At 42.9% G+C, this 16,435-nt stretch overlaps 1 protein-coding gene across 1 annotated transcript in view; it reads left to right on the top strand.

The window, feature by feature from the left end:
- Window positions 1-16,435, top strand: part of DNAI3 (dynein axonemal intermediate chain 3) — a 65,154-nt gene that overhangs the window by 32,532 nt on the left and 16,187 nt on the right. The window contains exons 10-16 of the mRNA XM_060232133.1: window positions 1,198-1,322; window positions 1,432-1,521; window positions 2,995-3,081; window positions 4,525-4,653; window positions 6,298-6,371; window positions 7,344-7,491; window positions 15,038-15,125. Of these exons, the coding sequence (XP_060088116.1) occupies window positions 1,198-1,322; window positions 1,432-1,521; window positions 2,995-3,081; window positions 4,525-4,653; window positions 6,298-6,371; window positions 7,344-7,491; window positions 15,038-15,125 (741 nt within the window). The remainder of the gene's footprint in view (window positions 1-1,197; window positions 1,323-1,431; window positions 1,522-2,994; window positions 3,082-4,524; window positions 4,654-6,297; window positions 6,372-7,343; window positions 7,492-15,037; window positions 15,126-16,435) is intronic.

Here is a 16,435-nt window from a genome sequence, read left to right on the forward strand (position 1 = left end):
AATCCTTCTTTAGCATATCACTTTCCATCTAAAATTTCTCTGTTCCTGCCACTGCTTTTATTTTGACCATCATTCCAGACACACATTTATCTCATCAACATGGACCTGGAAATTTCCAGGGATAAATGGAGATGTATATATCTCAACAGGAGGGAATTTCAGGAGGCAGTTTATTAAATTCTTTTAAATCTCATTCTTCCTTTAAAGAAGTGAGGGCAGTGCCCTCCTCCCTTTATTTCCACAAAAACAGTGTGAGATAGGTTGTGATGAGAGTGACCAGCCAAGGTTACCCAGTGAGCTTCACAGCAAAGTGAAGACATGATCTCCCCCATTCCTCATTCAACATACTAACTACTACACCATACTGACACTGCAACTGGCAAAGGAAGAATTAAGCATCTCCTTCTTTCATCTGGCATAGTGTTAAAGCTGCAGTACTGCAGTCTTAAGCTCTGCTCATGATCCCCAGTGGAAGCTGGGTTTTCAGGTAGCCGGTTCAAGGTTGACTCAGCCTTCCATCCTTCTGAGGTCAGTAAAATGAGTACCCAGCTTGCTGGAGGGGAAGTGTAGATGACTGGGGAAGGCAATGGCAAACCACCCCATAAAAAGTCTGCCGTGAAAATGTTGTGAAAGCAACATCACCCCAGAGTCGGAAACGATTGGTGCTTGCACAGGAGACCTTTCCTTTTCCTCCTTCATCTGATTCCAGATACCAGATAGCACTTTGCAAGGGAGAAAAAGCCATCTGTACTTGGTTCTGCTACTTCAGACCAATATGGCTACTTGCCTGAATCCCTCTAGGATTGCACAGTTACTTTTTGGACTATGGAGAAATACAACTAATGGGCAACATGATAAAGATTTTTAAAATCATAAACAGTACAGAAAGAGGGTTTTAAAGAATTTCTCTCTCTCTTTGTCATAACACTCAGGGTTACTCAAAAAATCAGGGTGTTTAACCTGGTACTCAAGGTAAACCGATTAACAATAGGTTAAAAGGAAGTCCTCTTTTGCAAAAAATGCATTATTAAATTTTATAATTCATTGCTGTAAGAAGCAATGATGAATGCTAATTTAGGATTTGCCCCTGTTGTAATTCTTACAGCTTGTGATGGATGAGTTCAGGCAGAATGCAGACAGCTGTGGAAAATAATGTTTCCAACTGCAGGGGTTGAAGCTGTATTTGTTTTCCATCAGGGATCATCGCAGTGTCAGTAACAGAGAGGCTTTCTTATGAAGAGCGAATGCAGATGTCTGGGAAATTACTTCTGTGGAAAGCACCAATTCTTTTTTGGAGTTTTGCAGACCCTATTCACCCACAGGTATTTAAAATATGACTCTAATATAGCAAAGTAAGTCAACAAAGAAATCAGATATGGCAGTACTCAGAACTCTTATGCCCCCCATTCTCTCAATAATTATATTTTCTAGCTAATGCTGGAGTGCCCTGAAGACATCTATTGCTTCCAGTTCTCACCAAGTGACCCGAATATCATCGCAGCAGGCTGTATAAATGGACAGGTACTAGGATCTGCTTTCTGTGCTATAGCCAGCATTCAGCCAGGAGTTTGCATGTATAAAAATAGGCTATTCATAACTGACCAGCAATATAATATATTGGTATCCCTCCTGCCCTTCTGCTCTGTAGAAGTCCAAGTGACAAAACCAATATCCCATCTGATAGCTGGAGAGGGGCTGGAGCTAATTAGCATGAGACCAAACCACAGCTGGTCTTTCTCAGGATTGGTGCTAGCATGTATGCTTCTTAGCTATGAAGTAATGTCATGGGCTGTGAGAGAGCTCTGCCAAGAGACCAGAGAATCCATGCAATGTGAGCACATCAGAAGAACAAAAAGCTGGTCAGGAGAAAATGGACTGCATATTTCCAGCCTCTATGGGCTTTAGATGCTAGGCTTTTCTTTGGACTACTAGCAGTTTTATTGCCTGACTGTTAGGACTTGAGCCTGCAAGAGATCTTGGACAGGTGGCCTGAAGGATGCTGGGAAAGATTTAGCCTGTGTACCACCAAACTTGGTTCAAATTGTAAGGGTAAGGTTCATTTTTTGTAACTTCATTGTTGTATATCACCTACTTGTCTGGAATGTTGATACATATTATTATTTAGACCTTCAAGAAAGCACCTATACAACAGGAACAGGTCTCCAACATTTATGAAAGTTCCCAAACTAGCTAGTTTGCTAGTCTAAGTAGTGAAGACAATTTCAGCTAAAGAGCACCATTACCATTCCACCTTCAACTAAACAGGAGGCTGCTTTGACCATCTCTGGAATTATTTTCCTTCCTTTAGAAGATTACCAACTTGTGTGGACTCCTGTGGCACATTCCTGGTACAATCCCCTCTGTTACAGTTAGATGTATCATATGTTTTCCAATGAGGAGCATACTATTGCCACAATTATCTGAAAGGCACAGAACAAAGAATTAACTTGCAACTCCACCCATCATAATCCTGATGCAAACTGGTGCCCCTTCATGACTAGAGTTTCAAGTTTCAAAATGCCATTTATGGATCACCTGTTCTCTTTCCTGTGAGGAAAGGCAGTAAGACCCTAGAGAAGATTCAGAAATTAATCATTGTCCTTTAGCATTTCCTTCTTTTCCAGTTTGGGTTGATACATGGGTTTATACAGTAAAAGACAAACAAAGATAAGTCCTAATTATCAATCTACATGGTGTGACACAAAGTTAATTTTATTATCAATCTATTATCAGCCCTGTTCAATGTTAGTGGTTTTATATCACATCATTACTTCGGATAAAGAATACACCAGTAGCCCTGGGCCATTGTATAAAATTCCTCAATACTGGAAACAGCTACTTTTAGAAAATCTAAATATTTATTACTGTTAAGCACTTTCCTTTTCATAACCTCCCTCATTATGCATTCTCTAGAGACATAATTCATTTTTCTGTCATGCTGCATACTTTTTTTTTAAAAGCCTTACCTCACAATATGTTGTCTCCTTCACCTAGGTTGTACTGTGGGATATTTCACAGCATGAAGAGAGGTTACAGAATGCAAAGACAGGCGGAGGAGGCAAAAGAACTACAGCCAATATGGTCAGCTCTCTGTTGTATTATAATCCATTTCATGAGTCCCTTAGGTTCATTCAGAGAACATATTTCTCCTACTTATGCTTTAGTCATTCTAGAATACATGTTTGTGTGGACAATTCAATGTATAAACAGGAACCCACAGCTACAGAAGTGTCTATTGTCACAGAAGGAAAGAGTGATTGCCTGACTCACTCTTTCTATCTGTCCAGGCATGCAGTTCCCAAGTACATGGAGGACTTATCTTACATGTAAAACAATTCTATTGGAATCTCTGGTGGGTTCTGCTGCATATATTCTATTAGAACAGGGGGAACTGCTATTTATTAGAGATGCTCAAACGCCCACTGTTTTGACTTAAAGCTGAATTTTTGTCAGTCTTTTGAGACCAGTTCAAACCTGTTTCTTGGGTTAATTTTCATGTATTCAAAAACTACAGTACAATATAGAACAGAGCAGTCAGCTGAGTTTCATGCATGTCCTCTCTCACACTGCCCACTGAGAGTCCTTTTCTCTCTCTCGCCCACAGACCTGTTGTTGCTGCATGCTACTTGGCAGCCAATTATATAAATAAACAGTGAGCAAACTGGTCAGTCAGCCAGCGATTATAAAAAAACGTATTCTTTTTTTAAAAAATCCTACCATTTGTTTTAAGTCAATGCACAAGCTTTTGCGCATTTTTGCACAGCCTTAGGGAAGACGTAGTTCCCCCCTCATGTCATTTAATTACCTGAGCCAGCCAGCCAGAACCCTGGCTAGAATTATCACTCCCTCTGCACTGATGCAAAAGCTCCCTCAAGACAAGGGAACAAAGCTCCACCACCTGAGCTATTGTGCAGCTGCAAAGTTGTTTGGCAGATTTTGAGGCAGAAGGTGGACAGGTGAACAGGCTGCAAGTTTGGCTAATGGTTGATTGCAGCTGTGAACATGGTATGTTCATCTATTCAATGTGTTGTCCTTGAAGTTCATAGCATCCCTACTTTTATTGCGCTCCAAGAATCTGGGACAGCCAGAGAGGTCAGATTGTATCACTGAATTTCTCGTTGTTGTTGTGTACTCTATGTTCCTAACAAAAATTGTTAGAATTTAAAAATACAAATGGCAGCTGAAGTCTGTTCACCTGACTTAATTTGTTTTTGTGAACTTAAAAAAAGGCTATAGATTTATAGGATAAAGTTAAAATAGCATGCATATATAAGTTAATTGGGATTGAGTAGATCTGGATGGCCCAGGCTAGCCTGATCTCATCAGATCTTGGAAACAAAGTAGGTCAGCCCTGTTTGCTATTTGCATGGAAGGCCAGGGTCATGATACAGAGACAGACAATGGTAGACCACCTCTGAACATTTCTTGCCTATGGGGTCACCTTTAAGCCAGCTGCACTTGACCGCACTTTACATACACATATGTCAAGTTCCTGAAAACTGAAAAGTTCCCGTTCACTTTTAGCCATCCTTCATGGTGGAGCAACAACTTGCAAAGGAACTGCACATGGTGAGGTACTGCGCAGTCTCTTCCATAGAATATGGCCACAAAATGGTTATTACGGATATTCAGTGGCTCCCAGACACTTTTGAGGTATGCTTTAATTATTACTGAATAGGAGTCTTGTAATATTTTTGAGACTAAACCATTGTATTCCAGCCCACTGTTTCAGATACAATTAATGGATCCTCAGTATGCAGATATTGTATGTAGATGGTATAAGGAAAAAAAGCATAGCAGGGACAAGGGGGCATGAAATGCAATTATGTAAAATTCATATGACCCAGTGAGTGGTTGCCACCAGCCTTACCTCTGCAGGCAGGGGCACAGAGCAGGGCTTCTGAAGAGGTTCTCACCTGAGAGGCTGGTTAATATGGTAGAAGTACCCCAACCCCAAGCTATTTAGGGCCTTATGGGTATGAACCTGTGCTTTGACTTGTGCCCAGAAACTGATCAAGATCCCATGTAGATTATGTTTAGTCATTAAACATTTGGTTATTAAAACTGATATGTTAGATTTAAAGGGAGCATAAATCTTGGACAATGTTTTAATTTTATAAGAATGTAGAAAATAAATTTGCCAAGGCTTTGTGCCCAATTATTTATTCATGGGATTTCTGTCTCACCCATCCCACCAAAGCAAGCTCAGGGTAGGTTACAAACAGAATACAATACAATGTATCATTAAAACATAAGAATATAAAATATAAAATTCTGCAGTATAAAACAATATGCATAAGCTGTTTAAAACAGCAAGATGGTGATAACTCCCTAAGTCTGCTCACTAAATATTCTAATTCCCAATTCAGTACATTTCAGATAATTCATGAGCAGTTAGAGAATTAACTGGGATAGTCAGGTTACACTATAAATGATATTAACATAAGGTAATATTTTGGAAATATATATAAATATGGTAACTTTGGAATCCATGCATATTGGAAAGTCTTTGGTGGGTCTGTTTTGCCCTGAGTAAATATTGTCCAGCTTTGAAATTGTGAAGTTTACTATTTTAAAATTTCAAGACATTAAAAACAAACTAAATCTTGTTGGTAAATTTTGAAAGCTGAAATGTCTGGCACACAGTACTGGTCCAAGGGTGTGTGGCACCTCAGGCAGGCTCCCTGCCCACCACCCGCTGCCCCCCCACTGCCCTCCCTCCCACCCCCCTCCTGCGTGCCATGCTGTGACTGGTCCTTACCGGCTTCTATGCGGCTGGTGTGGCATCTTATCCTTTGAAGAGCCCGTGGGAGGAGACTTTGCTCCCCCTCCTTCCTGGAACCAGAAGTGAGGGGGAGCAAAGTCTCCTCCCACGGGCTCTTCAAAGGACAACAAAATTAGAAGCCGCACCAGCCACATCGAAGCCGGCAAGGACCAGCCTGGGTGTGCTCCTCTGATCGCACTGGGGTGGGTGGGTGGATGAGGCGCAAGAAAGGGGGCAAGCAGTGGCGATGGGGAGAGGGAGGCAGGCCTCTACTTCCCGGTGCCCTAGGCAACTGCCTAGCCCTGCTGTCACAACCTTTACAGTCTTATATTCTGCTGTTTCTACTGCACATAAATTGAGCAATATCTATCCATGACTGAAATTTTGCAAATAAAATCAAAGGAACCTTTGCTTGAGAATCTCCCCCTTCCCGCAGTGTTGTCAGAGTCTTCCTGCCCACATAGATATTGCTCACTCATTCCAGCTCCTAGTGCAAATTGTAATTTCTCTTGCTTTTTATCCCCTTGTCTTAGGTTAACAGAATGGGCACTGTCTTTGAGAACAGAACTGGAATTTGTGTACAACTCATCACTTGCTCTCCTGACTGGTAGTGGTTTTTACAAGGTTTTATTGCACAAAATGTCTCATCTTGATTCCCCCCCCACACACACCTTTTTACTCCCTCTTTCTTCCCATTGCTTCATGTAGGTAACTGCTATTGCTTCTTGTATACAGAGAGTGGGGGATGATTATCCTGATGTCCTGAGCTACCAATTATTCCATTTAAAACGTTACCTACAAGGTTCAGCTGTGCAAATTTTGTTCCACTTTAAAGAATGACTGCTCTATTGTTGCATAACCATATAAGAATATTCTTTATCAGGGTATTAACTGTTAACCTTATCCAGGAATGTGGGCATGAGTCCACCCCAGTCTGTTTGGAATTCAGAAGGGGGCATCTTTCTAAAAGTATTCAGAACAGTCATCAAAGAGGATAGGCTAAATAGACTCACAGTCTTTGCTCCACTCTTTCAGGTATGTAATTTGAAGTCCACTAGCCAGCCACAACCTACTAGAAACCTGATAGACTCAATTTGCTGCCAGCCTGTCTCTGTCAAGCAACAAACTTATTGTCAAGCAGTAAGATAACTGGAAGGCTTGTCTTTTAAAGAAAATTGCAGTAAGGGCCACTGTTAAGCAGCTGCATGACTTGTAAAGTTGTGGGCTCTTTTTCTAGCAGGAGCTCCCCTGATGTAGCCAATCCTCCTGGAGCTTACAGTAGGGCCTGTACTAAGAGCCCTCTAAGCTCTTGGAGGATTGGCTACATCAGGAGGCATGGCCTAATATGCAGAGGAGCTCCTGCTAGAAAAAGAGCCCCGAACTTGTTAGGGACGTGTATTATCTGTGGGCAACCAATGGAGTGCATTTTGGTTGCCCAGGCACTCTGTCTGTGGCACCTAATAATACCATGTGTGGCTCTATGCTTCTATTCTATCTGCTCAAATGTAGTACAGTCAACCTCACTAGAGGATGTTGGACCTGATAGTTTACCCTTCTATAACCGTTTGTTTCTGTGCAGTTCAGTATTTTTTTGGGATCTCCGGTCTCAAAAACCTGGCTTCCAAATTTCAGTTGAGAAGAAGAAAGATGACAAGATAGTTACATGTCTATCTGAAGTGCCAACTACTTTCAAGCACTTAGATCTCTCCTGGAGACCCCACATGAAGGTACAGTCCTGCACAGATTTCTGGAAAACAGCCAAGATATATTGATGTAACTATCCTATGACTTTTAGTTTTATTTGTAATCTCTCAACTGTTCCTTTTCTCTTCTTCCTGGCAGTAGGATTCATTTTTGAATAATTTTAAGAAAAAATAAATTAAAAAAACTAGATTACATGGGTAGAAACTCCAAGGAACCAAGAGTAGAGACAAAAGTTGTATATACAATCTCCTTCCACCTAACAGATTATTGTTGCTCCTGACTACATAGCTAGGGGGTCAGGAGGTGCATTATTAACACTTGCTTCTGACCAGCTGGTAATCAGGTGATGCCCACTACCTGATGGCTTAGAATTGTGTAGGCACCATATGTCAAATTGATTGCTGGAAGGAGGCGAACTGCTCTCCTCACACACAACATCCACTGACTCATTCGATATGTTATATTTGAATATGCAATATGCAAATATCATGCATATATATCATGCAATATGCAAATATATCATCCTCACAAAACTGAGGTCTTGGATCCATTAGAAATGTCTATAGATGGAAAGGATATTTGACTGTCAAGAATGACTTTCTTGCTTATCTGCTCCCACTGAAACCAAAAATTCACCCCTCATGCTGCTCCTGGGAGGTCAGGGGACCCCAAGAACAGCATGAAGGAGGAGTCAGAGGTCTGCATGGAGAGGGTGGCATCAGTGAAAATCATCACCCTCTTGTACCCATGGAAATCCTCCATGAGATCCAAGCCATAATCTCTAAATATTGGGAAAATATTTGAGCAAGTGTCAACTAATATAAGGTAAGTCAACAAATGTCTGTATGTTTTCAAATTTACCCACCCTCAGGGGTCGTTTTGTAGAAAAATAGGTGGTGGAGCTCATCCAGGGATTCCATGGACAAGGAGGTGAACTCTCAGAAGGAGGAGGTGGAACTCTCGGAAAGGTTCAGGAGCTGTGCTCCTGTGAGCTCCCACTGAATCTGAGGCCTGTCCACCCTATTGGTATCCCACATATCCTCCCATGTACACAGCAGGATAATTATATTTTTTAATCTTCACAAACATCTTGTGCAGTAAAGTCATCTGAAAAACTGAAAGTCAAGGACCTCTGGAAAACTTTTTTCAAGCCAAGGGAGAAAAAAAGAATACTACTTTCTTTACTGTATATAGGACAAAGCTGTTTATTAATCTAGATACTTTAAATCAAATTGAATAGATTATGGTCTTTCATAAAACTGGGATTGTCATCTGGAGAAAGGAGCCTTAGCTGAGTATCTGGATTTTAGTCAATAATTTAATTAATTCAGCATAAATTTGCATGTGAGAAGGCAACAATTCTGAAGAAAAACTATTTAAAGACAATGCCTATGCATGATCTCTTAGAAGAGGTTGTCATCACTGTATGACACAGTAAAAGGAATGCCTGTCCTAAGAGAACATATGCCATCTGCAGTTTGGTTAGTACTTATATTAAAAATAACAATTTAAAGAAAATCTGCTGTCAAGGTAATTGGGGAAAGGAAATGTTCCAATCCATAGCAAGATACACCGTACAGTTTGGAATTCAGGGGAACTCCGGAGACCTAGTGTATTGTGCATATTCGAATGTCAGACTGACAATGAAGAGACCTGGGGTCAGATCCCCAAGCTGGTATGTAGCTCACTGGGAGTTCTTGACTACCCATCATCCTGTCTTCTCAACTTATATAAAGGGCCAGTCTGGTGTAGTGGTTAAGTGTGTGGACTCTTATCTGGGAGAACTGGGTTTGATTCCACACTCCTCCACTTGCACCTGCTGGAATGGCCTTGAGTCAGCCATAACTCTGGCAGAGATTGTCCTTGAAAGGGCAGCTGCTGTGAGAGCCCTCTCAGCCCCACCCACCTCACAGGGTGTCTGTTGTGGGGGAAGAAGATAAAGGAGATTGTGAGCTGTTCTGAGACTCTGAGATTCAGAGTGGAGGGTGGGATATAAATCCAATATCATCTTCTTATATCACATGGTGGTTATATGGATAAACTGAAGCAAGGGATAGCCCTGTATTGCTTGAGCTCCTGTGGAGGAAGGGCAGAAAAAATATTTCAATGATGAGAGCAAAAGTGTAAGAAACTACCAAGCAGATTCACAACAGTTAAAGTGGAACAAACCACATCTGTTTTATGATGCTAAAAAAGTATACCAAAAATATGACAATTTCTCCTTCATATTAATTTGATCTCAGATCTCTCCATCTCTGTGATAAAAAGCTGGTTCAAAAATATTTAAAACCATTAAGAGAAGTTTAATTTATTACTTGTGCTGAATACAAGTTACATTTTTTAAAAAAACTGGTTTTATCACAACTGACCCTACACTCAAGTATATAAAACATTCTTAAGATGTAAAATAAAATTTGCTAAATCCAGCCAATGATAAGCACTATTAATGTGCTTAACTCTCCCCTTAGAATTGGTGGAACTTGGTCAACAAATAAAGAATTAGGAGATAATGTTGTAAGCCACTTTGCGAGACCATTGTAGGCTACTTGGGTCCTCACTGCGGTGAAAAGTGGGATTATAAATGAAATAAATAAATAGTATCCAATCCTACAACAACAACAAAATTTTATTTGTATCCCGCCCTCCCCGCCGGAGCAGGCTCAGGGCGGCTAACAACATAATTCAGGTTTAGTTATACAGAAATAGATAAAATTACGTTTAAACATTATAAACATTTTAATTAAAAATTCTACTTAAGTTTTTAAAAGTTAATTAAATTAAAATTAGTAAAAGTGCTAATGCTATGTTTGCTGTTTATGTTTATGATGGCGGTTTCCTTAGCAATTTCCATTTTCATGAGCGAAAGCCAGTCGGAAGAGGAAGGTCTTGCAGGCCCTGCGGAACTGTTCAAGGTCCTGCAGGGCCCTCATTTCCTCTGGAAGTTGGTTCCATAGGCTCGGGGCTATAGAGGAGAAGGCCCGGTTACGGGTACTTTGCAGCTTCACCTCTCTCGGTCCGGGAATAGTCAACAAGTTTTTCCCGGCTGACCTCAGTGCTCTCTGGGGTTCATGTGGGGAGAGACGGTCCCTAAGGTAGACAGGTCCTCGACCATATAGGGCTTTAAAGGTAATGACCAGCACTTTGTAACGAACCCGGTATATAACTGGCAGCCGGTGCAGTTCGCGCAGCCCAGGCTGTATGTGCTCCCATTTAGGAAGCCCCAACAACAGTCTAGCTGCTGCATTCTGCACCAGCTGCAGCTTCCGGGTTCGGTACAGAGGCAGCCCCATGTAGAGGGCATTACAGTAATCCAGTCTCGAGGTGACCGTTGCATGAAGCACCGTTGCCAGATCTTGGCGCTTTAGGAAGGGAGCCAACTGCTTTGCCCGCCTTAGATGGAAAAAGGCTGACTTGGCAGTGGCTGCAATCTGGGCCTCCATTGATAATGCAGGCTCCAGTAAAACTCCCAGGCTCCTAACCCGGTGCACCGCCTTCAGCGGCGCCCCATCGAAGACCGGGAGAGGTATTTCCCCTTCCCGAGCGCCCCGACCTAGACAAAGGACTTCTGTCTTCGCTGGGTTCAGTTTCAGCCCGCTCCTCCTCAACCAGGTTGCCAAATCCTGCAGGGCCCGGTCTAAGTTCTCTGGAACGCAGTCAGGCCGGCCGTCCATTAGCAGATAGAGTTGGGTGTCATCTGCATATTGATGGCACCCAAGTCCATGTCTCCTGGCAATCTGGGCAAGGGGGCGCATATAGATATTAAATAACATTGGTGAGAGAACTGCCCCCTGAGGCACTCCACAGTCCAGTGTGCGCCTCTGGGACCGCTCGCCCCCAATTGCCACCCTTTGTCCCCGATCCTCGAGGAAGGAGGAGAGCCATTGTAAGGCAGACCCTCTCACCCCTACATCGGCGAGGCGGTGGGTCAGTAGCCAATGGTCGACCGTGTCGAACGCGGCCGACAGGTCCAGCAACATCAGCACCGCCACACCGCCCCGATCCAGATGCCGTTGGAGATCATCTACCAGGGCGACCAGTACTGTCTCCGTCCCATAACCCGGGCGAAAGCTGGACTGGCAAGGGTCTAGGATGGAAGCGTCATCCAGAAAGCTCTGCAACTGTGACGCCACTGCCCTCTCTATGATTTTTTTTTAATTATTTATTTATTCGGGATTTGTATCCCGCCCTTCCCAGGAGTGGCTCAGGGCGGCTTCCAACAATAACAATTTAACAATTTAAATATAAACAATTAAATACTTCACATTTAAACATTAAAACCAATACATTTCAATTCATAAAAACAATGCAGCTTAAAACCAATAACATTTTACCTAAAAACGGTAAATTAGAGACCGGTTGGTAGTTTGCCAATTCGGCCGGGTCTGCTGTACTTTTTTTCAAGAGGGGACGGACCAAAGCCTCTTTTAGAGATGATGGAAAGCGCCCCTCCGAGAGGGATCTATTTATGATGTCCCGTAAAGGACATTCAAGCTCCCTCAGGCAAGATTTAATTAGCCAGGAGGGGCATGGGTCCAAATCACAAGTTGTAGGGTGCGCAGAGGAGAGGATTCCGTCGACTTCCTCCAGGCTGAGCGGGTCGAAGTGATCCAGAGTTAAATCAGAAGACAGGCATGGGGCCTCGGGCTCATGTACTGTATCCAAGGTGATGTGCAGGTCCTGGCGGAGCGACGTGATTTTGTCTGCAAAAAAATTCGCAAAAACCTAACGTTTGGTCTGCCCTGGGGCAGTATGGTTAAATGTCCAATTATTTTAAACAATTGTGCCGGGCGCGAATTTGCAGACGCAATCTTGGCCGCGAAGTACTTCTTCTTCGCTGCCTTGACTGCCATCTCATAAGACCTCATAAACATTCTGTAGGATGTTCTCGCCTCTTCACCACGAGTGCGCCGCCACTGCCTCTCTAGTCGTCGGAGTCCTTGTTTCAGCCGGCGTAGCTCCAAGGTATACCAGGGAGCCAGCCTTGAACGAGGACGCAGAGGATGTCGGGTTGCGATCTCATTGATTGCCCCGGATAGCCGATCTTGCCAGGCATCAACCAGGGCATCAAGGGAATCGCAAGGGGGCCAAGGATCCCGAAGAGCCATTTGGAACCGTTCCGGGTCCATCAGGCTCCGCGGGCGAGCCAAAATAGGCTCTCCGCCCTTACAGGGTTGTGGTAGCGTCTCCATACGAGCCTTGAGGGCTAAGTGATCCAACCATGATATCGCCTCTGTTGCGATTTCGTTCACTTGAATCCCAGTCGCAAAGATCAGATCTAATGTGTGCCCAGCCTGGTGCGTGGGAGTCGTGACAAATTGGGAGAGTCCCAGTGTCACCATGGAAGACAGTAGGTCCATCGCCTGAGTGGAGGCCGCGTCATCAGCGTGGACATTGAAGTCGCCCAGGACCAAGAGCCCTGGGTACTCCAACGCCCAACCGGACACCGCCTCCATCAGGGATGGTAAGGCGCTGGCCGGTGCATTAGGCGGACGGTACACCAGCCAGATCGCCAACCTCTCCCCGACATCCCACGCAAGGCCAACGCACTCAATACCGTCGATCTTTGGGGCCGGGAGAGCCCGGAAGGAGTAACCCTCCCGTATGAGTACCGCCACCCCGCCCGCTAATCTGCGACTGGTGAAAGACCGAGTAACCTGGGGGGATCATCTGGGAGACTGCTGTTGTCTCCCCCTCTTGAACCCAGGTCTCGGTCACGCAAGCCAGGTCAGCGTCCTGCTGAAGCAGGAAGTCCCTAATGGTCTCGGTCTTATTGTTTATAGACCTGGCGTTGCATAACACTAGTGTCGGACGCGTGCAATTTCTCTTGGTCCCACTACTTGTCACCGTTGGGATGGGAAGTAGACTGGAAGGGGGCCGAGCACTGTTTTGTCTCCGCCTCCTTCTCTCGCATCTTTGTCTATTCCCACCGTCGAATCTTCCCCTCCCCAGGAGCACTGGAATCCCCTGACCGGACATCCAAACCTATTCTCCCAATGATTGTATTCAACTCACTAATTTGTATAGATATACAGCATAGATCCCCAGCCCACCTTCATCCTCAGTTCCCAATTATCTAGTTCACCATAATCTTTCCAAATTGATTAGTAAATCACCAGAGTTTGGGATTAAACATTTCCTACAGAAATGGGTCATTATTTTAAAACTTTGGCTGGTAGTAACTATCTGAATATTACTCCAGTTGGTAGAGAGCATGGCAGCTCGACTGCTATCTAGTATTAGGTGGTGTATGAATATTTCAGTGATCCTGCAGTCACTTCATTAGCTACTGATTAGTTTCCAGGTGTAGTTCAAGGTGTTAGCTATTAATTACAAAGCCCTTCATATAGGGTTGCCAGCTCCACGTTGGAAAATACTTGGAGATTTGGGGGGTGGAGCCTAAGGAGGGTGGGGTTTGGATCATAAGGCCAGATAAACAGAAGATCTAATATAATCTGATCCGCCTATGCTTCAAGATTTTGTATAGCACCTAATATCTGGTTTTTAAATTGTCAATTGTTTATGTTTTGTCATTTTAAACTTCTAACTGAGATGGTTGGTTTTACTATGACTGTTAGCCACCCTGAGTCCGCTTTTGGAATGGGCGGGGTTTAAATCAAAGGTAAATAAATAAAGTCCAGCTTCCAAAGCAGCCATTTTCTTCAGGTGAACTGATCTCTGTTGCATGGAGATCAGTTGTAATAGTGGGAGATCTACAGCTATCACCTGGAGGTTGGCAACATCTATGCAGAACCATCTTTCTCAGTGTGATCTGCTGCAACACCTTGAACCAGCTGAGCAAAGCCTTCTGAAGGTGTTATCCTGAAGGTGTTATCCTGCACTAACTGTACTGGAGCCTTTTCTGTTGTGGCTCCCACCTGGCCAGATAGACTCCTTGATGAGGCCAGGAAAGCTCCCAGATTTCTATTGTTCTGTAGAATATGTACAACAGAACTGTTTGGGAGGATATTTTTATAAAAAGAATAAGGTTGTAGCAACATTGAATTGTTCAAAATGGCAACTTTATAAAGTGAAGAGGATTCTATCCTCAATGATTGAACATTTCAGGCAGTTTTCTTTTATTCTTGCATTGTTTCTTGAATGTGTTAGGCTGTTAGTATTGCATTATTCTCTAATTTTGTAATGCAGGGTTTTTGTGTATGAATTGTTTGTTGCATGTATTACACTGCTTTTATTACCGTCTTCTTATTCTGTAACTCCCCTTGAATCTCAGTGAGAAAGGCAGGCTATAATTGAAGTAAATAAATAAAAAATAATAAAAATTAACTTCAGCATTGGTGTTAAAACATGCCCTTAACTCTAGCCAGTTGAAATCAGACATGTTCAAAAGTTCACAGCTCTGGTTGAATCATATATTGTATTTGCACCAGGATTCAAATTGTTTTAGGGGAGAAAAACTGTGCTGAGTAAATAACACTTCATTTCCCACTAGTGCAAAATGTGTAGCCTCCCTTTCTGTTCCAAAGGCATATTCAGAAATGATATAAAAGCATAACTCAAGTGTATTTTTACAAAACTCACATGTCAAATTTGCCCTACTTCCTATAACAGTTAAGTCTGCCAAAGTCAGACACTGGTGGAGAGTACAGTCCAATGAAAATTAGCATCAAAGAGGAGCACCACCATACCAAAATACAAGGTAATGCTAAATTTCATTTTAATGTGTCTAGGAAAATGTTTCTTAATTGTTACCATTATCAAAATTGTAACCAAATTTAGTCTTCCATTCATGCTGCAGTCTTCCATTTATCTTCTTGGGTAGCATCATATTCTATTTTCTGCCTATGGCTGTGATTTATGAGGGTCAAGCTGTCAAAATAAATTATTATAAAAATACAAATATTTATCATGGTGTACACATTAGTAAAAGATAAAATAGGTTAAAAGAAAGTGTCCAGATATCAGACTCTTGAAGCTTTTTACATACAGAAATAATAGTTACACATATGCAATTGATGGATATATCTTATGACCAATAGACCACCTGCTTATGCCTGTTGAACATACATTTGTGGACCCTAATTCAGTGAGGAAAGATTACAAACATATTTAATGCCATACATGCTTCCAAAAAGCCTATCTACATGCTACAATCTGTCAAGAGCTTGGAAAGGATCCTGGACCCCTCCTTGACTATGGAGGCCCAGGCCATTCATATTGCCAAGCTGGCATTCTTTCATCTACACCAAGCTCAACAGTTGGCCCCTTACCTGTTGTGCCCTGACCTGGTCATGGTAATCCATGCAACAGTCACCTTCAAGCTGTACTACTGTAACTTGCTTTATGCTGGCCTGCCTTTGAGACTGATCTGGAAGCTCCAGCTGGTCCAGAATGCAGCAGCACGAGTCCTGATGGGAATGTCAAGGACAGCACATATACATCCTGTGTCGCACCAACTACACTGGCTCCCAGTTGAATACTGAATCAAGTTCAAGGGTTTAGTATTGACATATAAGGCCCTGAGCCATCAGGGAGCAATGCACCTACAGAACTATCTCCTCCATTATGTCCCTGGGAGAGCATTGTGCTCCTTAGACAAAAACTTTGCTGGTCTCCGGCCCTGAAGGCTGTCCTGACCAGGGCTAGGGCCTTCTTGGCCCTGGCCTCAGCATGGTGGAACTCTAGTGTGAGAAGAGTCTATACAGTGGAGTCTGTTTCAGAGCTTGTGTGGAAAAAGAATGGACTCTGAAGGAGACTGTTCCAATAATTTAAACAATCTCTCTGTGTGTAAAACAAAGAACCACAACCTGAGAGGGGAATTAGTTCTCCAGTTTTAAGCTTAATATCTAGTGTAAGAAGACTGCAAATCTGAAGATAAGGATTTGACAACTGGTCTGAAGTGGAATTGAAATGCTCTAAGCATGACCCAGGTTATTGATCTTAAAGAGACCATAATACCATCTTGCCAGAGAAAAGGGTCTAGTTGAAAAGCCCTCATCTTAAACAAAG

Source organism: Heteronotia binoei, chromosome 2 (genome assembly GCF_032191835.1).
Source record: "Heteronotia binoei isolate CCM8104 ecotype False Entrance Well chromosome 2, APGP_CSIRO_Hbin_v1, whole genome shotgun sequence".
Classification (NCBI taxonomy): domain Eukaryota; kingdom Metazoa; phylum Chordata; class Lepidosauria; order Squamata; family Gekkonidae; genus Heteronotia; species Heteronotia binoei.